Source organism: Desmodus rotundus, chromosome 1 (assembly GCF_022682495.2).
Source record: "Desmodus rotundus isolate HL8 chromosome 1, HLdesRot8A.1, whole genome shotgun sequence".
Taxonomy (NCBI): Eukaryota; Metazoa; Chordata; class Mammalia; order Chiroptera; family Phyllostomidae; genus Desmodus; species Desmodus rotundus.
Window position 1 is genome coordinate 61,874,571 of NC_071387.1, and position 22,955 is coordinate 61,897,525.

Genomic DNA, 22,955 nt, shown 5'->3' on the forward strand with positions numbered 1-22,955 from the left:
TGCTCAGCACTACTAGAATAGCCCTGTCAGGTCCCCAGGCCTATATTTATAACTCACACTGCTTACTATTTATGGAGCTTATTTACAACCAATATGAGTGAGATAATTATTTGATTTTTATGTAGTAACCCAATTGCAAAATATTTTTATGAGTTTTAGAAAATTAAAAATCACCTGTATTGCTTCTACAATTGATTGCTGTAAGGAAAATCTGGTTTAAATTTTTAAAACTCAACTTACACATATTTTTTAATATTTTCCTTTTAGATTGTAATCCTTTTTAAAAAAATATATTTATTATGGTATTACACTTGTCCCATTCCCCCCCTTCACTCCACTCCATCCTGCCCACTCCCTCCCTCCCACATTCCCCCCCTATAGTTCATGTCCATGGGTCATACTTATAAGTTCTTTGGCTTCTACATTTCCTACACTATTCTTACCCTCCCCCTGTCTATTTTCCACCTATCATCTATGCTACTTATTCTCTGTACCTTCCCTCCTCTCCCCCTCCCACTCCCCTATTGACAACCCTCCATGTGATCTCCATCTCTATGGTTCTGTTCCTGTTCTAGTTGTTTGCCTAGTTTTCTTTTGTTTTGGTTTTAGGTGTGGTTGTTTGTAACTGTGAGTTTGCTGTCATTTTTACTGTTCCTATTTTTGATCTTCTTTTTCTTAGGTAAGTCCCTTTAACATTTCATATGATAAGGGCTTGGTGATGATGAACTTCTTTAACTTGACCTTATCTGAGAAGCACTTTATCTTCCCTTCCATTCTAAATGATAGCTTTGCTGGATACAGTAATCTTGGATGTAGGTCCTTGCGTTTAATCTTGGGTAATGTAATTATGATGTGCCTTGGTGTGTTCCTCCTTGGGTCCAGCTTCTTTGGGACTCTCTGAGCTTCCTGGACTTCCTGGAAGTCTGTTTCCTTTGCCAGATTAGGGAAGTTCTCCTTCATTATTTGTTCAAATAAGTTTTCAATTTTTTTTCTTCCTCTTCTCCTTCTGGCACCCCTATAATTCGGATGTTGGAACGTTTCGAGATGTCCTGGAGGTTCCTAAGCCTCTCCTCATTTTTCCGAATTCTTGTTTCTTCATTCTTTTCTGGTTGGATGTTTCTTTCTTCCTTCTGGTCAACACCGTTGATTTGAGTCCCAGTTTCCTTCTCATCACTATTGGTTCTCTGTACATTTTCCTTTGTTTCTCTTAGCATGGGCTTCATTTTTTCATCTGGTTTTCGAACAAATTCAACCAATTCTGTGAGCGTCTTGATAACCAGTGTTTTGAACTGTGCATCTGATAGGTTGGCTATCTCTTCCTCGCTTAGTTGTATTTTTTCTGGAGCTTTGAAGTGTTGTCATTTGGGCCTTTTTTTTTTTGGTCTTGGTGAGTCTGTTACTTAAAGGGGCGGAGCCTTAGGTGTTGGGGGGGGTAACGCTGGTCGCTGCACTATGACTGTATGTGGGGGAGGGGCCAAGAGGGAGCAATGGCGCCAGCTCCACTCTCCTCCAGACCTCAATCTTTCACTCCACTACCCACAATCAAACTGGGCCACTCTGGTGCTGGTTCCCGAGTAAGTGGGCCTGTGCACACTCTAGGCCCCTGTGGGTCTCTCCAACAACCTCTCCTGTGAGGCTGGGAGTCTCTCCTGCTGCCGCTCCAACCCCCAGGGGCGCTTTCAATCAGAGGTTTGAGGCTTTATTTCCCCGCGCTGGAGCCCTGGGTTGCGTGGTCTGCTTTGCTCCCCGCCGTTTGTCCGGTTTATCTGTGCGCGAATGTGGGGCCCCGGGATCTGCTAGTGGTCAGACTGCCTGCCCCATTCGTCCCACACTCCGCCAGTCTCGGTCCCGCCACAGCAATGCGAGTCCTCTCCGCCCCAGTGCCCGTCTCTGCCCCTCCTACTGGTCTGGATGAGTGTTTATTTTTTATTTCCTTGGTGTCGGACTTCCTTGCCGTTTGATTTTCTGTCACTTCTGGTTGTGCGAGGAGGCGCAGTGTGTCTACCTACGCCGCCATCTTGGTTCTCTCATCAGATTGTAATCTCTTAATAAAGTTTTACTATACTATTATTCTGTCAACACCCAAAATGCATGTAAATATATATATTTCTAAGTACCAAATATTATCACCTATAATCAGTTTTTCCACTTAAAAAATCAATTGGTAGTAATAATTTTTCCAGAATTTCTACCTTTCATTTGGGGAGGAAATTATATTTAGTAACTTCAAATGTGTAATCCTTCAGTTGAATATTACCACTGTATTATTGAGTATGGAAATGTCTCTAGTATGTGATAAACCTCCCACTAATACTGTTAAACTTCCTGTAAAATTTTCATTAAAATAGCCAAAGAAAAATTGCTCCTTTCATCAGATGTATTTCATTAAAATCAAATATAACAAACTGAATGTCTATTATACAGCAGATACTTTTACATGTGTTATCTCATTTAATCTCATGATTATTCCCATTTTCAGAAGAAGACATTGCAATTCAGGAAGATTAAATGATGTGTCAAAGGTTATACATATAGTAAGAAAAGCCAGGCTCTGAACGCAGGTATGTCTGTCTGTATACAAAGCCATTCCACTACCATGGATTGGCAAATTCAATCTAAAGATCCAGACAGTTAATATTTTAGGGTTTTCGGGCCATACGTCTCTGCCGTGATTACTCAACTCTGCTGTTGTAGCACAAAAGCAACCCTGGACGACATGCAAACAAATGAGAGTAGCTGTGCTTCAGTAAAACTTTATTTACAAAATAGGCGGAGGGTCTAATTTAACCCAAAACCCACAGTTTGCCAATTCCTCCAAGATAATACAATGCATTCCCTCCTAGACAACCTCTATTAGCTTTTCATTAACATCACCAACTTTTTTCTCTCTCACTGTTTAAAAAGTTATGACCTTAATCTACTGGGGATTTTTATTTTAATACTTTTCTTATTAGGCTCAATTATTTCAAACAGGTTACTCTTAAGGGAATATGTATAATATTTTATATAATCTAAGTATAGTACAAATTACATCAGAAATTCTATTAATAAACACTCCAAAATTACAGTACTAGCATGCACAAAATACCAAGTGTGAAAATGTCAAACATTGACATTTGAAGTTCTACATATTGAACTTGTCAGTTACTAGTAACTAATTTTAACTGATCGATCTGTATGTAATAAGCGTAATCGCAGCCCAGAAACAACAGCAAATATCCTCTTTAATAATACAAAATAATTATGTGTACCAAAAGATACAAACTTTTTTAAGTTCTGTGTGTTTACACACAGAACTTAAAGACCTCTCACTCTCTCCCTTATTCCAAAATTTAATTATATGTACACCACTGAACTTGTTTTTAATATACAAGATTTAAGTAATATATATATAAGAAAGAAAAATTCCCCTTTTCCATCAGGATTTCTTTCTTCCCTCTCTCCTCCCCTTGTTTTCTCATATGTACATTTGCACACCTGTGCGTTGTGTTTCTGGCTGTTACACACACACACACAGAGTATTTTAAAAACAAAATCAAAGTCCAAACAACATACAATATCAGGCTCAAAAAAAAACCAGCTCTATACACAAAACACACAAGGTAAGATTCAGAAAACACAAGATCAAGTTCAGATCCCAACTCTACAGCTAAAACCAGCTGAATAATCACTCCTTAGTTTCGTGTCTTCAGTACCTACTTAAAGTGTTAGTCTGTTTCCTCCTCTATAAAAATGGGGGAAACACATACGCACCTCAAGTAGTTGTTACGAGCATTAGAGAATTAAAATGACATGCTCATAGCATAGTGTTGATATGTAGTCAAGGACTTAAAATTCCTAGGTGCTCCTATTTGGGCAGGTATTACTAACACCTGTTGTAGTTCCTCTACAAAACAGGAAAAGTACTGTCCTGCCTCAAGGGGCATATGTTACAGCTTTTTGAGGCATCTTACATATTGGTACTGTTAAAATTGGGCAGGGAAGTCCTTTTCCTCATTCATTTAAAGTTCCTTTGAAAAACTTGAAAATATTAAGTATATTTTTATTCCTGAAAAGAAATAAGTTAACATTTTTCACTATCGTAGATATTTTAAACCAAAACATACATATCAGAAGATCTATTATGTTGCTTTTTAAAAAGTCTTTCAACATTAATGAATAATTATAAATGGATTTGGTGAAAAGGAAATGTCTGATTAGGGTCTACTTTCTCAATCCCGTATTTTAAAATCTATTAATTTGGGGGGTTATTTTTGTTGCTTTTCAATCTTCTGCACTTACAGGAACCACATGTTAATAACTGTATGCTATAGCTGCTCTAACATAGTGAACATAGACATTTCTTACCAAGTTACGCTTTTTTAGTGGAAGAAAGTAGTAATAGTGGCAGAAAGAAAACATCAGTGCGTAGCAAGTAAGAAGTTCAGTGTAGAAACACAACTGCAGAAAGAGCCAATGATTATCTTCACCAACACAATTGTTAATCCTGAAGAAAAAATAAAAAACAGAATTTTAAACTTTTATAAGATGTTAATTTAAGAATTGGCAAACTAAAAATAAACATAAAGAACTTCTTATATGCTTAACTTCACGGAGATAGGCTGAAGTCACTCAAAACTGAAAGCAAACAGTGCATGAGAAAAGATGTGAACATGCCATCTCCCATTTGTAAAGCACTTTCTATTGACACTTTACAAAAGGAAGCCCACGATCCCCCTCAGCTCACAACCACCCAGCCAGGCAGGAAGAGCAGACGCAGTCTCCTTGTTCCGCTGATGCGGAAACGGGAACAAAGGAGTTAAACCTACCAGAGCTGTACGAAGTTAAGACACTTGCAGGAGTACATATAGTTAGTCAGTGGCCAAGAAACTAGAGCCCTCTTCCACATACTGCTCTTCCATTACAGCATTCTAGCTTCGAGAGCAATTTGAATGACCGTAAAATAACTTAAACCTGCCAATCTGACAGAATTGCTAAACATTCACAATTTTTCTTACTTTAAAAGCTATCCTTGGTTGCTAAAAATAAACATATCCACAACCATTTACAAATTCTTAGTGCTAAGCTTCTAGCAATACAACGGTGAAGAACCATACCTAGGAAAAATGGTTAGTGCTATAATCCAAAATTTTCAAAGCTAATGCAAGCTGAATGTTTTACTGTTCCAAAATTTATTGTACCCAAATTTTCAAAAAAATTTACAGTTCCAGTAGAAAACCACAGTTCGAAACTGTAAGTTACCCTGAACAAACGTTTTTATTCCAATATAGTATTATACTGCCACTGTTTGGAAAAAAGTTCGATAATAGGCTCAATTTCTAACTTAAATTATTTTTTTAAATCAGATATAGAGCTGAACAGAAAACCTTGCAGAGGCATTTCTTAGACATTTCTTGAGAGCTCATGCTTTACTAACAAGATTTCCTGTGTTTTGTTATTCACAAGCAGGGCTATAAGAAAAGTGTGTTTACGTATGCACTTAAAAATATTCTCCAACAGATAGATACTGCTTAAAAGACGGCCTGCCCTTGTCCTATCCTTCTTGTCCCCCCAAATTTGAGAAACAACTGCTATGATCACGGCAGTCGCCTTAACCAGAGGGCTTTAAGAAACACTAAGGTAACTCAATCTATGCATGTTAGAGTTCTTTTGGTAACAAACTACATAGAAAGAGTGATCACTGCCAGAAATAGAGAAAATCTTAAGCTGATCTGAGAACTGACCCCCAAGTTAGGCTGTTAGGCAGTTATAACAATGCAGTTTCTGAAAATAACAAAATTTCTCCTTGTTTCCAATTTACACTGTACAAGTTCCCTCACTGAATATATCTCAACAGTGCTCTAGACTAGGGAATTCAATCATGAAAACCCCTAAGTCTATTTACCACCCCCTGGTCTACCCTCCTTTCCTATCCTCCAACTCATTCTACTTCCACTCTTCTTCCCAACAATATTCTGAAAAGTTGACTAAACTGGAAACAAGAGGCCTAGAAACAGGGAACTCATCCCAGTCTTAGAGTGTAGGCTCCATAGAACTTTATTCTGTCACTGAGTTAATTTTTATTCCCTAAAAGTAAGTAAGTAATATCATGAAGCTCTATAGTATCAAAACATTTCCTATTTCATTGGTTATGTTTTTAAGCTTAAACTACTGCATTCTTTTAAAAGGAAGTATCACTATCCAACTGTATATGAACATTTATTATATTTTTAGTTATTCAGGGCATTGCTCTAAAAAGTGTACAAAATTGAGTTTTTCAGTGTGATTGCCAGTTAGCAGTTTACCAGCTTTTATTAATCTATTACTATTGTAATTGTAAACAGATCACCGAGGTGTAGAAAACACTTGAGAATTAATCTGTTTAAATTCAAGGCACATTTTTAAAGATGAATTATGTGTTATATACTACACAATTCTATTGATGAAGTGTGTACATATATATGTATGTGTATATATACACATATATGTGTGTATGTGTGTGTGTGTGTGTATATTAGTAACAGTGCTTTTGTCTAAAATGCTTTTATTTTTTCCTAATCTCAGGAAACTACCCCGTTTAAGTAATCAGTTTACAGTAAAACTCAAATTTCCACTAAAATTTTGCTAATAACTTGTACTATGGAACTAAGTTATCAAGAAATAAGGGAAACTCTAAATTGATTAGCATTAGCAGGCACAGCTAAACTCTTCCCTAGAGTCAACTTTAGATAAATGCAGTTGTATATTTAACAAGCCCATGATATAGTTAACTTTGAATACATGTGTGCGTGTACCAACATATAGATGTATATACATAGGTTTATAAAGTGCTACACTATACCACTTTAAATATTTATACAGAGATCCCACTTTAGAAAAACAAAATTAAATACAGTATCTTGTTCACAGACTTTTGTGACAGCTTTGAAATGAAATAGAATGCAGAATTCTCATAGCATTTGTTTGAAAAACTCTTATTTCTCAACTAAACATTTTCTTTAAATATTACAAGAGTGCCCCCTATTGGCCAAAAATGTTGGCAGTTTAGCAGAATCAGCTAACTACCACTTAAACATATCCAGCATGTGTGTATGTTACTTAATACTAAAATACTTAATACTGAAAAGGCTTAAAGGGAAGAAATGAGGTATTTCAAGGTACTTGAAATGTGTTAAACAAATGGGAAAGGAAATACGAACAATGGAATGTATATGGTTCATTACAGTTAGAAACGAGCTACTATTTAAGTACTTTGTAAGTCTTAGACACTGTACAAAATGTTTTACATACATCGTCTTGTTTAATATAATTACCTCAGTTCTAACGTGCGTATTTGGGATGCACGTTAACTCCTAGCTTTCTAATCAAATATCTCCCTGTCAGAAAAGACAGAATCTCTCTGAAAAAATGACTTTGGGAGCTCAAAGAACCGTATCAAAAAGGTATGCTTATTAAAAGATGCTTTTTAAACTACATCACCTTAATATAACTTTTGTTTAAATCTGCTAAGTATTACAATTTATTTTATATTTTATTTTATTTTTTAAGCCTCATCCAAGGATACGCTTACTGATTTTTACAGGGATAGGAAGGGGGAAGAGAGAAAGAGAAACATCGATGTGATAGAGAAATGTTGATCCGCTGCCTCCCATACACACCCCAACTGAGAATTGAGCCCACAACCTAGGTATGTGCCCTGAGAGGGAGTCGACCTGCAACCTTTCAGGGTACAGGATGACGTTCCAACCAACTGAGACACCTGGCCAGAACATGATATATTTTTAACTAGTTTTTTTCTAAAAGTAAACTATTCATTTCTTACCATGGACAGTGATGATCCATTCTCCTAACACAGTGGCCGCAGCGGCTGCAGTGATGGGAACGCTTTGGTCTCATCAAATTACACTTGTTACATAATTCCCAGAACTCCCTTTCTAGAGAAAGAAATTAAAATCCATTTAATGAAGGCAAATGAATAATGTTGAAATTTAGCAACAACTGTTTGGAAGATTTTATAGAAAGCCTTCAATATATATGTCTAAGAAATTTTCCTTCCAGTCTCCAGTATAAGTGAGTTTCCCATAAATGTTGCTGCTCTATTCTAGGTATGTCTGTTTCTGTATGTTTCAAATTTTAAACACTATAAAAATAAGACACTACTAATAGTCAAACTAAGGGATAGAAAGCAACGTATTTGGACTTTGGACATATTGCTCTAAGTAGAATTTAATGACAAAACCCTGAAGTAAAACCAAATAATTATATTAAAACTGAAATTTTATTAAACTAATTAATTTATAGAAATTTTATTATCTAAATGCTCTGACAAAGGAATAACGCTGAGTTCTGGTTTCAAAATCAAAATCAATCGTATAACCTCAACAGAGAAACAGATGGCATTCCTACCCCCAAACAACAAAATTATTTTTGTTAATTACTGGGTTCACTGGCAAATGTTTATTGGAGATATTTGAAAAAGAATTTCAGATGGGTTTAGTAGGTATTAGAATAGTCTCAGACGTGAAAAGTTATAAGAAAATTACTATTGATGGAAGTAAAGAAGATCTTTACAAAACTCTGTCCTACCACTAAGAACAATTTCCTAGCCTACAGTGAAAGATCATACAAATAAGTTTTGTGCTAAAAACTTGAGTTTAACAGATATAAAGAGAAAAGACATGTTTTCATTATCAGTTATTCTAGTCAGATCCATAAAAATTATATGGGAAAGCGATCTACCAAGGCAAATGCTTTATTACACAGAATCTATCTTTTTAATGTCTGTTAAAATAGAATTTTACTTCTACAAAATTCTTAAACTTTCCATCACTTATGTTTAAACTATACTCTAACTTCATTAAAAGTCCGGGCATAGGAAAATTCCCCTAACTCCACATTGAGTGAACATTAGTACATGCAAAGTACAGCCCTCGTACGCAGCACGAGGTCACTAAATGCTTGCTAAGGTATAAAAAGTTTAAGTTTCTTATAAATATAAGATTCCAAACATAAGTAAAAGAAATAATAGCAGGTATGTTCAATTTTTAAAAATGAAACTTTAATTTCATTTTTTTAATTTAGTGGCCAGGCATAAAGTCTACTTGTTGGAATTTTATAAAGTATTAGAAACACATTCTGCTATAGATGTCCCTTAAGAAATCAATAAAGTACAAATAAAACCTATATCAAACTGTTTATTCCAATAACATGGAAGTTGAAAAATTGTTTTACATTAAAAAAATCTCATTTTAAAATAAAATACTTTCATTTTTTTAAATTTATTCTTATTGTTTATCGTGGACACCATTTCTCCCCTTTGTCCCCCATATCACACCATCTTTATTATCTTTTTAAATATATATTTTATTGATTATGCTATTACACTTGTCCCAACTTTACACCTTGCCCCCCTCCACCTGGTACCCTTATCCCCCCCCAGCAATCCCCCCCTTAGTTCATGTCCATGGGTCATACATATAAATTCTTTGGCTACTCCATTTCCTATATGGTTCTTAACATCCCCCTGTCTATTTTGTACCTACAAATTTATACTTCTTAGTCCCTGGATCTTTCCCCCTATTTCCCCCTCCCTACTGATAACCCTCCAAAGGAATTCCATATCTATGATTCTGTTTCTGTTCTGCTTGTTTGCTTAGTTATTTGGATTCAATTATTAGTTGTGAATTTATTCCCATTTTAAGGTTCATTGTTTTGATGTTTTTTTTCTTATATAATTCCCTTTAGCATTTCATATAATAATGGCTTGGTGGCAATGAACTCCTTTAGCTTTACCTTATCTGGGAAGCACTTTATTTGCCCTTCCATTCTAAATGATAGCTTTGCTGGATAGAGTCATCTTGGATGTAGGTCCTTGCCTTTCATGACTTTGAATACTTCTTGCTAGACTCTTCTAGCCTGCAAAGTTTCTTTTGAGAAAATCAACTGACAGTTTTATGGGAACTCCTTTGTAGGCAATTTCCTGCTTTTCTCTTGCTGCTTTTATGATTCTCTATCTTTAACCTTTGGCATTTTAATGATGATATGTCTTGGTGTGGTCCTCTTTGGGTCCATCTTGTCCAGGACTCTCTGTGCTTCCTGGACCTACATGTATATTTCCTTCACCAAATTAAGGAAGTTTTCTTTCATTATTTTGAATAAGTTTTTAATCTCTTCCTCTTCCTCTTCTCCTTCTGGCATGCCTATGATTTGGATGTTGGTACATTTAAAGATGACCCAGAGGTTCCTAAGCCTATCCTCATTTTTTTGAATTCTTTTTTCTTCCTGCTGTTCTGACTGAATGCTTTTTCCTTGTGTTCCAATCATTGATTTGATTCTCAGCTTCATCTCTCTCCACTGTTGGTTCCCTATAGACTTTTCTTTATTTCATTTAATGCAACCTTCATTTCTGCCTGGGTCTTTTTTATGCTGTTGAAGTATCCAATGAGTTCCTGGAGCATCCTGATAATAAGTGTTTTGAACTGTGCATCTGATAGGTGGCTTATTTCCACTTTTAGTCTTTTTTCTGGAGTTTTGTTCTGTTCTTTCATTTGCGCCATATTTCTTTTTCTCCTCATTTTAGCAGCCTCTCTGTGTTTATTTCTGGCATTAGGTAGAGCTGCTTTCACTCCGTCTTAGTAGTGTGGCCTATTGTAGAAAGGTGTGCCTGTTATGTTGTATGGGGCAGAGACTTACCATAGGTAATCACCAGAGCAGGACAACCCATGTCACTCCTCTGTTGCTGTGTGGGGGAGGGCTCGCAGAGGGGACAATGCCGCTGCCTAGCCTCTGGAGTGTTGCCCGGCAGGATGCTGTATCCGGGCACTAACACTTCATTTCCTCCCCATATACCACTGGAGCTCTTCAGTTGTCGCCTTGGCGCTGAATCCCAGAAGGAGTGGGTCTGCATGAGTCCTAAGTCTGTAGCAGGCCTTAAATCTCTAGAGAATCCTGCAGTTTTCTCCACTGCCCCAACCCCCACTGGTTTTACAGCCAGAAGTTATGGGGACTTATCTTCTTGGCACTGGAACCCTGGGGTGGGTGGTCTGAACTAGGGCTGGGATTACTCACTCCCAAGGCATCCCTCCTGTTCTTTATCCACCACATGTGGATGTGGGACCACCCATTCCGATCTCCACACCTCTCCATGCCTCCACCCATCTGGATGAATGTGGCTTCTTTAGATCTTTGGTTGTCAGACTTCCACATAGCTCAATTTTCTGACAATTGTGGGTGATATCTGTTTTGTGGTCCAGTTGTATTTTTTGCTATAGTTGTGTGTGGAGGTAAAGCATGTTTACCTATACCTCCATCTTGACCGGCAGTCCTAAAATAAAATACTTTCATTTCTTACTTACAGTTCTTTTAAAGAAAACACATCAAGTAAGAAAGCAACAATATTAAAGTTTAATTTAGATAAACTAGTATTATTTATTTATATATTTATTTTTAGAGAGACAGGAAGGGAGGGAGAAAGAGAGGGAGAGAAACACTGATGTCAGGAACCTGGCTTGCAACCCAAGCATGTGACCTGACTTGGAATCGAACTGGCAACATTTTGCTTTGCCACACAATGCCAAATCCACTGAGCCACACCAGTCAGAGCTAAACTAGTATTTATTAATTGTAAGTGAAAAGGAAACTCTTTTCATATCTAGAAAAATACAATGTCATAAGCACATGACTTTTTTCCCACTTAATTAGGAAACCCCAAACATCCCAATGTTAAACTTAGAATTCATATACCACAAGAAATAGTCATAAAGGAGATCCTCCTCAATGAACCAAATTTCATTAAAAGACAACATAAAAACTTTAGTTTTAAACCAGTCCCTAAAATATAAATATAGTATACACATTATTAGCAATTTTAGCATATAATATTCTAGAGACTAAAATTCTTTATTTCATACCTAACATGTTATATCTCAGAAAAGAAGAGAGCATGTGGCTAAAGTCAGAAGAAGTCTGTAATTCTGTGGTCTAGACCACAGGCTGGCAAACTACAGTCCACAGGCAAATCCAGGCCACCACCTGCTTTTGTGTGACCCATGACCTAGGAATGGTTTGGACAATTTTAAATGAGTGATTATAATAATAACTTGTGGCATGTAAACATCATGAAAATCAAATTTCAATGTCCATAAATCAAGTTTTATTTGAACATAGATATGCACATTCATTTACGTACTGTCTATGGTTGCTTTTGTACTAGAATGGCAGAGCTGAGGAACTGTTAAGGCCGTATGGTCCATAAAGCTGAAAATACTTTATTATCTGGCCCTTCAAAACAGAGTTTGCTGCTCTATGGTCTGGACCAGAAATTTATTTTAAAAAAGAGCTTGAGCCATTCCTCTGGCTAAATTTAAGATATTATACAAGTACCTAAAATGAGAAATACCTATGAAAGCTCATTTCCATACACATGCATAAGCACACACACATGCTTACATATTGTAAAAATCACTATTGTAAAAATCTAGAAATTTAATTATAGTTTCATCTATGTTTTTGCTTGAATACCATAAAAAAAATCCATCCATCTTAACCTATCCTACATATCTATAAACCATTTCTTATTCTTCTCCCTCTAATTCTTTTTTCAGGGTTTACTCATGCCTAAATAGGAACCTTGGTGACTGATACACCTTAATGTCTGATAACTACCTACAAGACTTTTGTACTAGCCATCTAAATAACTGTTTTATAAAATAAATGCTTATGGGAGAGAATTGCTAATTTATGGTAGCTCTAAAAAATGTAAAACTCGCAGAAATATTTTTAAAGGAATAAAAATCAAAACATGAAACTAAGCAAAGAAAAAAAGGCAAACTCCATAAATGAGGCTGTTTAATATAAGTTAACAGCATCACACTGCTTAACATGAATCCTTATTAATGTTGTAATACATGAATAAATATAAAGCAAGATTGTGCTTTGTTTATGCCTCAGAACAGAAGGAATCAACTTCTGAGTTTTTTAAAAGACTTGCATACTCAGGGTCCTTTCTCATTACTACATTTAAAATCACAAAGTAATGTTTTAGGGAAAAATGTAACTTGAAACTACCAAAATCAATACAAAGTCTGGGTCTTATAGAGGCTCCCTGACAGAACTGGTTGTCACTATAGGAAATAAATGTCAGCAAGTCTCCTATAGATCGCTTTTAAAAAGCATTATACGAGAGAGGTAAAAGGCAAAACTATGAGTGAATACATGACACTCGCAATTAAGAGTGCACGCATTTCTACAGCTTGGGTTAATTTTCAAGGGAAAGCAACAAATTTAAAACATGATATGTTTCTTAAAACTTAAAAATGAAGATTTTGCTCTGCTGGAAACAGCCTAAGTGCCCATCAGTAAATGAGTGGATCAAAAAACTGTGGTAAATTTACACAGTGGAATACTATGCAGCAGAAAGAACTTCTACCCATCGTGACAGCATGGATGGAACTGGAGAGCATTATGCTAAGTGAAATAAGCCAGCTGGAGAAAGAGATCTCACCTATCAGTGGAACCTAATTAACAAAACAAGCAAGCAAGCAAAATATAACCAGAGATGTGGAAATAAAGAACAAACTGACAGTGATCTGAGGCGAGAGGGCAAGAGGGAAATGGGAGGAAAAAGGGAAGGATCAAGTCAAGGAACAGACAGAAAGGACCCAAGGACAAAGATGACAGTGGTGGGGGGAGGACTGAATGTGGGAGGTAGGGGATGGGTAGGGCAGGGGAGAGTAATGGGGGGAAAATGGGAACCACTGTAACTGACCAACAATAAAAAAAATTTTTTCTAAGTAGCTCTAGTGATGACAAAAACCACTGAAGTTAAAATTAAGCACGAGCTTCATGTAAAAATGTCCTAAGACTGTGGTGATGGTTGCACAACTCTATGAATATACTAAAAGCCACTGAAGTATACAATTTAAACAGGTGATTATATGGCATATGAATTATAATCAATACAGCTGTTTAAAAATTTTAATAGATTGAATAAAATCATTTCAGAAAATTTGAAAGTGACAAAGGTAATATTTCTATATTTTAGACATGTGTGAATAATTTGAATAATAGACATTTAATGATTTCATTTGACTATTTCCTCTATATGCCCAAAAGTTTATAAAATCAAATTCTGGGGACCTTTGCATGGGAAAATGGAAAATTCTCTTATATTCAATTGCCTCATATATGAGGAGTCACATGTTTATTCTGTTTTTAAAAACAGTCATTATAAAATAATGCAAAGTAATTAAATTTAAAAATTGGTTGAAATCATGAAATTATTAGTTCATTTTCTTTTTTTAAAGAATTGAATTGCATCAAACTCCTCAAGTTTAAAACAATGCTGAATAAATGTCACTACAGCCCCAACTTTTTAGCCATGCTATATTATTTTTCACTGTTAAATTTCTGTATTTACTAGTTAAAACCATATTTACAAAATAATCAGGTAACCAACACTAAAAAACACTTGATGACTTCCAATTTTCCCCGCAATCTAATCAAAGGTGAAAACTGAGCTAAAATTATTAACCCATATGTACAGCCATGGTTAAAGCCAGTGGAGACAAGGGTTTGGGCCTCAGATCGGTTCTGTAATAAGTTGCTATGTGACCTACAATGGTTAATCTATGCTCCTCATTACCCAGGCTACCTCACACAATTACAATGAGAATCCTATGACATGAGATATCAAGAGACTTAGAAAACATTAAAATATAATAAATTAACATATTTTTTCAATTGGGCAAAAGGGAAGTCTTCTGAACTCAGTGAAGAAAAATAGGCCAAATGGCAGCTGGAAGCTGATATAAGGAAGACATACAAATAGTCAGCAACATGGTGTCATCCACTGCTACGGTCTATGAGCTAAAGGTAACACAGTGGTTTCATGTAAACTCAGTTAGGCCCACAAATATGATCTGTTTGGTATTCATTTAAAAACAATGTTTTAAAATTTTGAGTTAGTTGCCAATATTTTTTTTAAATATGAAATTCTCATAAAAACTGAGATTCCCTATTTTGACTTCAAAAATGGTAAGATTTAAGAATACTGGGCCTAGATGACAATTTCTCTGTAGCTGAGGAACAGCTGCTCCCCTCACATAAGATGTGAGATTTTCTTTCCCACCCCCCACACATGGCCACAAGTGCATAAGCAAAGAGAAAGAGAGACAGACAGACAGAGTGAGTGATGTGAGATTTTCAATAGGAAACCTTCACTGGCCCCATTTCCTGATTTGCAGTATCTGACGCATGTAAGTATGTGAGTGTTGGGCCACTGCAAAGTAAAGATTTTATCAGAAATGGGTCCTAGGTTAGGAAAAGCCGACCACTCTGATTTTCTGGGAACATGGGTTTTAAAGCTGAAGCAGACAATCCACATATATGTATTCTAAGCCTTTGGTTTAGGGGTTGAGAAGAGGGATTTCATACAAACTGCTGAGCAGCACCATCTCTGCCCAAACACGCGTGTGTCGGGGCGCGCACGGACACATACACTAACTGCTAAGTGACAGTGATGCTGCTTCTCTAAGTTAATAAAAACTAAATATTCAACATAGTTTTCAGAAATTTCTACAGCCGTGTAAACATCAGTGTCATATCATTCCCATTCAATCATTAAAACCTGCAATGCCAAGTAAGCAAGCCTGGAAATGACAGGTCTCAAAAACCAACAATCAGGGATTCAAGGCAGGCTCTATACTGACTTTCCACTTAATCGAATATTGAAAGGAATTACTGATTCCCAAAGTTTGCTACACACTGAATCATCCGTGATCTCTGAAAAATATTGATACCTGGCTCCCACCCCCACACATTCCGATTTAATTAATATGGGATGTGATCTGGATATTGACAGTTTTAAAGCCACCCAGGTGACTCCAATGTGCAGCAAGTTTGGAAACCACCGAATTACTCTAAAAAGTATTCTGGTTCTATAACACATAAGGAAGACATAAATTTCTTAATAGAACAAAGTTCAGAGAGTTCTCAAAGCTTACAGAACAAATGGTCAAAAAGTAAAACTCAGTAAAAAGGGTAAATGAGGTTTACTATATCCAGCGTGTAATAAAACAAGCAATACATTTCAATTCATTTTTGTGATGTGAATGGTTACCATGTAATAAAGTGATTACAAGTTACCTTTAATTGACACTAGACCAAGGCTTTCAAATTGTTAGAATTCAGACAAATTAAGGCAATTTTATGATGATACTGCATAATTTCTATAAGCAATATTATATTTATATCATGAGGTAAGTGGCACCATCAAAAAATTATTTTATTAAATAAAATAATTTCTCAAATTATATACCATTCGACAAATATTTACCCAGTGTTTACTAAGCGACAGAGAAGAGACTGTTCCAGACACTAAGGACACAGCACTGAACAAATGGAAACAAACAACCACCCGGCACCCTCGCACAGGTTACACGGATCTAGAGTGGGAGGAGAGGCAGACAAATACACAAACTGAAAAGGAGAGCCAGGGAGTAAGGGAATGAGGAATCAGCTGGGATCTGCAATTTTAAAGAGAAGCCTAAAAAGGTAACATCTGGGAACAAAACTTGCTACCTCTGTCAAAAGTTGGATTAGCATGTTAATGTGTTATACATGCTAATGTATATGTTAATGTTATACATGCTAATATGTTATACACGCTAATACAACTAAAGGCAGTAAATACATTAATAAAAATAGTAATTCTGCAATAGTAAAACTGATAAATCTGAAGAGGACCATACCTCCATGTGGGATCTTAGGGTTCTCAGGGAGTCTTCCTGGATCAGTTATTGAGGCCCGTATTAAGGCAACCAAACAGAATATGGCAATGCCATAGAATACTAGAAAAGTACAGGGGAGAAGGGAAGAAAAGGGAGAAAATTAGTCACTTACCCTTCAAACCATTTTACCAATAAGCATATTTTAAAGTTTAAATGTATATTTTAATTATACCATCCAGATAAATACAAGAGGGACCCCCCAAAAACCTGGTATTTATTTATTCTTTTGTGATTTAATATTTACTGTATTTTTCCCATTACCATTTAGTCCCCTTATACCCCCTCCCTCCCAGCAATTAAACACTGTTGTCCATGTCCAGGAGTTCTTTTTCCTTTTTGCTCAATCCCTCCACCCGCCAACTTCACCTCCCCCTCACCCCAACAAACTGTCATCCTGCTCTCTCTGAGTCCCTATTTGCCTTGTTAGTTCAGTTTGTTCATTAGCTTCCACATATGAGTGAAATCATATGGTATTTATTTGTCTTTCTCTGGCTGGCTTATTTCACTTAGCATAATGTTCTCCAGGTCCAGCCACACTGTGCAAAGGGTAAAATTTTGTTCTTTTTTACAGCCAAGTAGAATTCCATTGTGTAGATGTCCCATAGTTCTATCCACTCAGCTATTGATGGACACTTGGGACGCTTCCATATCTTGGCGATTGTTAAGTAACACTGCAATGTAAATATGGGTGGCTCTGTTCTTTTGAATTAGTGTTTTGGGTTCCTTCGCATATATTCCCAGAAATGGGATCATTGGGTCAAAAGGCAGGACCATTTTTAGTTTTTTGAGGTATCTCCATACTGCTTTCCACAGACACTGCAGAAAATCTGCATTTCCACCAACAGTGCAAAAGTGTTCCCCTTTCTCCACATCCTCGCCAGCACTTGGTGTTTGTTGATTTATTGATGATAGTTGTTCTTTTGATTTTCTCTGATGATTACTGACGTTGAGCATCTTTTCATATGTCTATTTGCCATCCCTATATCTTCTTTGGATAAGTGTCCATTTGCCCATTTTTTAATTGGGTTGTTTGTTTTTTTGGTGTTGAATTTCATAAGTTCTTTATAAATTTTGTGTTTTAACCCCTTATCAAATGTATCGGTGAATACGTTCTCCCATTCTGTGAGTTGTCTTTTTATTTTGTTAATGGTTTCCTTTGTTGTGCAAAAACGTTTTAGTTTGATATAGCCCCCATCTGTTTTTCTTTTCTTTCCCTTACCTGGGAGAGAAAAACCGATAAAATATAGCTAGGAGCAATGTCCAAGATTTTGCTGCCTATGTTTTCTTCCAGAATTTTCACGGTTTCAGGTCTAACATCTGTCTTCAATCCATTTTGAATTTGTGCTCTTGCGTGGTGTGAGAAGGTCGTTTCATTTTTCTGCACATACCTGTTCAATTTTCCCACTGACATTTATTGAATGAACTATCTTTAGTCCACTGTATGTGCTTGTTACCTCTGTCAAAAATTAATTGACTATAAAGGTGTGGCTTTTTTCTGGGTTCTCTATTCTGTTCCATTGATCTGTGTGTCTGTTTTTATGCCAGAACCATGCTGTGTTGATTACTGTGGCCTTATATTACAGTTTGATATTAGGTAACATGATTCCTACAACTTTGTTCTTCTTTCTCAGGATTGTTGTTGCTATGTTGGGCCTTTTATGGTTCCATATAAATTTTTGAAATACTCATTCTAGTCCTGTGAAATAATGTCATTAGAATCTTGATAGGAACTGCACTGAATCTATAGATTGTTTTGGGTAGTGTGGACATTTTAATGATGCTAATTATTCCTATCCATGAACATGGTAAGTGGGAGCATGTGCTAAAAAATTCAACATATTTGTATCTTCTTCAATTTTTCTTCAGCGTCTTATATTCCGAGTACAGGTCTTTTACATCCTTGGTTAGGTTTATCCCTAGGTATTTTATTCTTTTTGAGGCAATTGTGAATTGCATTGTTTTCTTAATTTCTCATTCTGCTTGTTTCTTATTGGCATATAAAAGTGCAACTGACTTCTAGGTATTAATTTTGTATCCTGCTACATTGCTGAATTTGTGTATCAGCTCTAGTAGTTTCTTAGTAGAATCTTTGGGGTTCTCTACATATGGTATCATGTCATTGGCAAATAAAGACAGTTTTACTTCTTCCTTTCCAATCTGGAAGCTTTTTATTTTTTCTTCTTGTCTGATCGCTGTGGCTTAGGACTTCCAGGACTATGTTGAATTAAAAGAGGTGAAAGCAGACATCCCTGTCTTGTTCCGAATCTAAGGGGACTGCCTGTAGTTTCTGCTTGTTGAGTATGATGCTGGCAGTGGGTTTGTCATGTATGGCCTTTATTATGTTGAGGATGTTCCCTTTATTCCCACTTTGCTGAGAGTTTTTATTATAAATGGATTTTATCAAATGCTTTTTTGCATTTATTGATATATCGTGTGGCTTTTATCCTTTATTTTGTTTATATGGTGAATCACATTTATTGATTTGCAAATGTACCAACCTCCATCCCACTTAATCATGGTGTATAATCTTTTTGATGTATTGTTGTATTCGGCTTGCTAATATTTTGTTGAGAAATTTAGCATCAATGTTTAGCAGGGAAATCGGCCTATAATTTTCTTTCTTTGTAGTGCCTTTTTCTGGTTTTGGAATTAGGATAATGCTGGCCTCATACAATGAGTTGGGAGCCTTCCCTCCTCTTGAATTGTTATGAAATAGTTTGAGAAGAGGTGATAGTTCTTCGCAGAATATTTGGTAAAATTCCCCCATGAAGCCATCCGGTCCAGAGCTTTTGTTTGTTTGGACTTTTTAAATTACTGCTTCAATTTCACTGGTGTAACCTGCCTATTTAGATTCTCTGATTCTTCCTGATTTAGTTTTGGAAGATTGTATGTTTCTAGGAATTTATCTGTTTCATCCAGATTGTCTAGTTTGTTGGCATATAGTTGTTCATAATACTTTCTTACAATCCTTTGTAATTTTTTTGGTGTCAGTTCTTATTTCTCCTCTTTCATTTCTGATTTTACTTATTTGGGTCCTCACTCTTTTTTCTTGATGAGTCTGGTTAAAGGTCTGTCCATCCTATTTATCTTTCAAAGAACCAGCTCTTGGATTTACTAATCTTTTGTGTCATTGTTTTAGACTCTATTTCATTTATTTCTTCTCCGATCATTATTTCCTTCCTTGTACTCACTTCTGGCTTTGTTTTCTTTTTCAAGTGCTTTAACTGTAAAGTAAGATTGTTTATTTGAGCTTTTACTTATCTTTTGAGATAGGCCTGTAATGCTGTGAATTTTCTTCTTAGGATTGCTATCTCAGTGTCCCACAGATTTTGGAATGTTGTGTCTTCATTTCCCTTTAAGGTATCTTTTGATTTCTTCCTTGATTTCATTGTTGACCCATTCGTTGTTTAGTAACATGTAATTTAGCTTCCATGTCTTTGTATGTTTTTCAGTGTTCTTCTTGTGACTCATTTCTAATTTCAAACCACTGTGGTCAGAGAAGATGCTTGATATGATTTCAAACTTCCTAAACTTACTGAGACTTGTTTTGTGTCCTAACATGTGGTCTATCCTAGAAAATGCTCTATATGCATTTGAAAAGTATGTATATTCTGCTGCTTTTGGGTGAAATGCTCTGAAGATATCAATTAAATCCATTTGATCCAGTGTGTTGCTTCAGGCTGCTGGCTCCTTGTTGATTCTGTCTGGAAGATCTATGGGGTTTTGAAGTCAATGGGGTGTTAAAATCCCTGACTATGACAGTATTTCTGTCGATCTCTCCCTTTATGTCCATCAAGATTTGCTTCACATATTTGGGTGCTCCTATGTTGGGTGTATAAATATTTACTAGGGTTATATTCTGTTGTTGGATTGTTCCCTCTATCATTATGTGGTGTCCTTCTTTGTCTCTTATTATAGCCTTGATTTTAAAGTCTATTCTGTCAGATATAAGTACTGCTACCCGAGCTATTTTTTCTTTTCAAGATATCTGCATGAAATATCTTTTTCCATCCCTTTACTTTTAGTCTGTGTGTTTCTTTTCATATGAGATGGGTCTCTTGGAGGCAGCAATGTATGGGTCTTGTTTTCTTATCCATTCAGCTACCCTCTGTCTTTTGGCTGGAGCATTTAAGACATTTACATTTAAGGCTATTATTGATAGGTATGTATTTCGTGCCATTTTATGTTAGACTATTTTCCTCTTTTTTTCTTCTGCTTCTTAAAGCAAGCCCTTTAACATTTGTTGCAGTACTGGTTTGGTATCAACAAACTCCTTTAGCTTTTTCTTGTCTGGGAAACTCCTTAACTCTCCTTCGATTTTAAGTGATAGCCTTGCTCTGTACAGTAGCCTTGGTTATAGACCCTTGCTTTTTATCACCTTGAATATTTCACGCCACTCCCTTCTGGTCTGATATGTTTCTGTTGAGAAATCAGATGACAGTCTAACTGGGGTTCCCTTGTATGGAACTACCTGCTTTTCTTTGCAGCAATTCTTTTAGGATTCTCTTGTCTTTAAGCCTTGTCATTTTAACTAGATATGCCTTGGGATAGGCCTCTTTGGGTCCAACTTGTTTGGGACTCTCTGAGCTTCCTGGACTTGTGCGTCTTTTCCTTCATCAGTTAAGGGAAGTTTTCTGTCATTGTTTCTTCAAATAGGTTCTCAATCCCTTGCTTGCTCTCTTCTCTTTCTGGTATTCCTATGATGCAGACATTGTTCTCTTTCATGTTGTCCAAAATGCTTCTCTCGCTCTTCTCATTCTTTTAATTTTTTTTTTCTTTTTTCTGCTCTGCCTGGATATTTTTCCTTCATTGTCTTCCAAATCACTGATTCAATCCTCTGCTTCATGTAACCTACTTTTTATTCCTTCCTGTGTATCATTTTGTGATTTCTATGTCTCTTTTCATGCTGTTGAGTATTCTTATATACTCAAACTCTAATTACTCATTATACTATACTCATTACTCCAAACTATCTGATAAATTGCTTGCCTCCATTTTATCTAGTTCTTATTCTGGAGAATTCTCTGGTTGTTTCATTTGAGTCTGTGTCTTCATCTTCCCATTTTGGCTGTGTCTTTATATTTGTTTCTACGTATTATGTAGATCAGCAAAGACTCTGATGTAGGCCTTTGTCATATGCTACTTGTGACTGGACCTGGTCAAACTGTTTGGGGCTATCAGTGATCCGTAGCATGTGGCTCCCTTTGCTGGGCCTCTTTGTGTGCAGAAAGAACCAGGCTGCGCATAAAGGCCAGTCTTTATCAGCAGTAGGCCTGGTGGGAGGGTCAGCTGAAATCTCAGAGCTCCCAGAGATCCCCCTTAGTTGTTAAACTAGTCAATGACATAGCCTCAAGTTGTAGCCAGCAGTCTGGCTTAAGCTCATAGGGTGAAACTACTGCTTCCCCTCAGGCTGATGCTACTTGGTGGGAGTGCTCTGCCTGAGAAAGATGGCTCCTGCAGTATGAGGAACAATCCAGCACAGGGATTCTGTCAGCTGTTCCTTCAGTTCTTTCCCCAGAGCCACCAACCCCCGACTCTCCTCTAACATCTCTAGTCTACCCTGCCCTCCCTTGCCAGAGCCCAGGGTAAGTGGCTACAAACAATATTTTGCACGCTGGCCCTTTAAAAGGCTCTCTGCATCTCCAGCCATTTCTCCCTGTCAGACAGAAATGCAGCTATTCACAGCTGGATGTTGTCTGGGATCCTTTCCCAGCCCTAGTGCTATAAACTGGGGAGCCCAGCTTGGGGTTTAGACCGCACACTTTTCAGGGGAAACCCCTCTGCTGATGAAATATCCCTCCAGGACTTAGCTGCCACCCATGGGAGCCAAGCCAGCACTCTCACACCTCCTCCGCACTCCCTACCAGTCATGTTGTGGTGAAGTGGTTTCTTCTGTCTGTCCTTGGTTTTAAGGCTTCTCTCCAGCTCGTGTTCAGTTGGTTATTCGGGATGATTTCTATACAATTTAGTTGTGATACCAGACTGGTCCTGGGAGGAGGTTAGTGTATCTTCCACTTACTCCTCCACCATCTTGGGCCCTATGGGTTCCACAGGTGCCTGCCACCTCTCTCACAGGTTGGCATGCCCTTGGGCCACTGTCTTTTCTCCAGCTCTCACTTGAAGGTAGGAGTCATTGTGTACTTATTCTTACATGTTTAAATTTCAGTCACCTTCAAAGTACTCTCCATT

The 22,955-nt window shown here is 36.8% G+C and overlaps 1 protein-coding gene across 2 annotated transcripts in view; it reads right to left on the reverse strand.

The window, feature by feature from the left end:
• The window catches only part of ZDHHC21 (zinc finger DHHC-type palmitoyltransferase 21), a 69,450-nt gene that overhangs the window by 32,522 nt on the left and 13,973 nt on the right, over positions 1-22,955 (reverse strand). For both annotated transcript variants that reach the window (XM_045193648.3, XM_024558333.4), the window contains 3 exons: positions 16,728-16,826; positions 7,802-7,913; positions 4,348-4,486 (listed from right to left, as the gene is read on the reverse strand). In XM_045193648.3, coding sequence (XP_045049583.1) covers positions 4,348-4,486; positions 7,802-7,913; positions 16,728-16,826 — 350 coding nt within the window. The remainder of the gene's footprint in view (positions 1-4,347; positions 4,487-7,801; positions 7,914-16,727; positions 16,827-22,955) is intronic.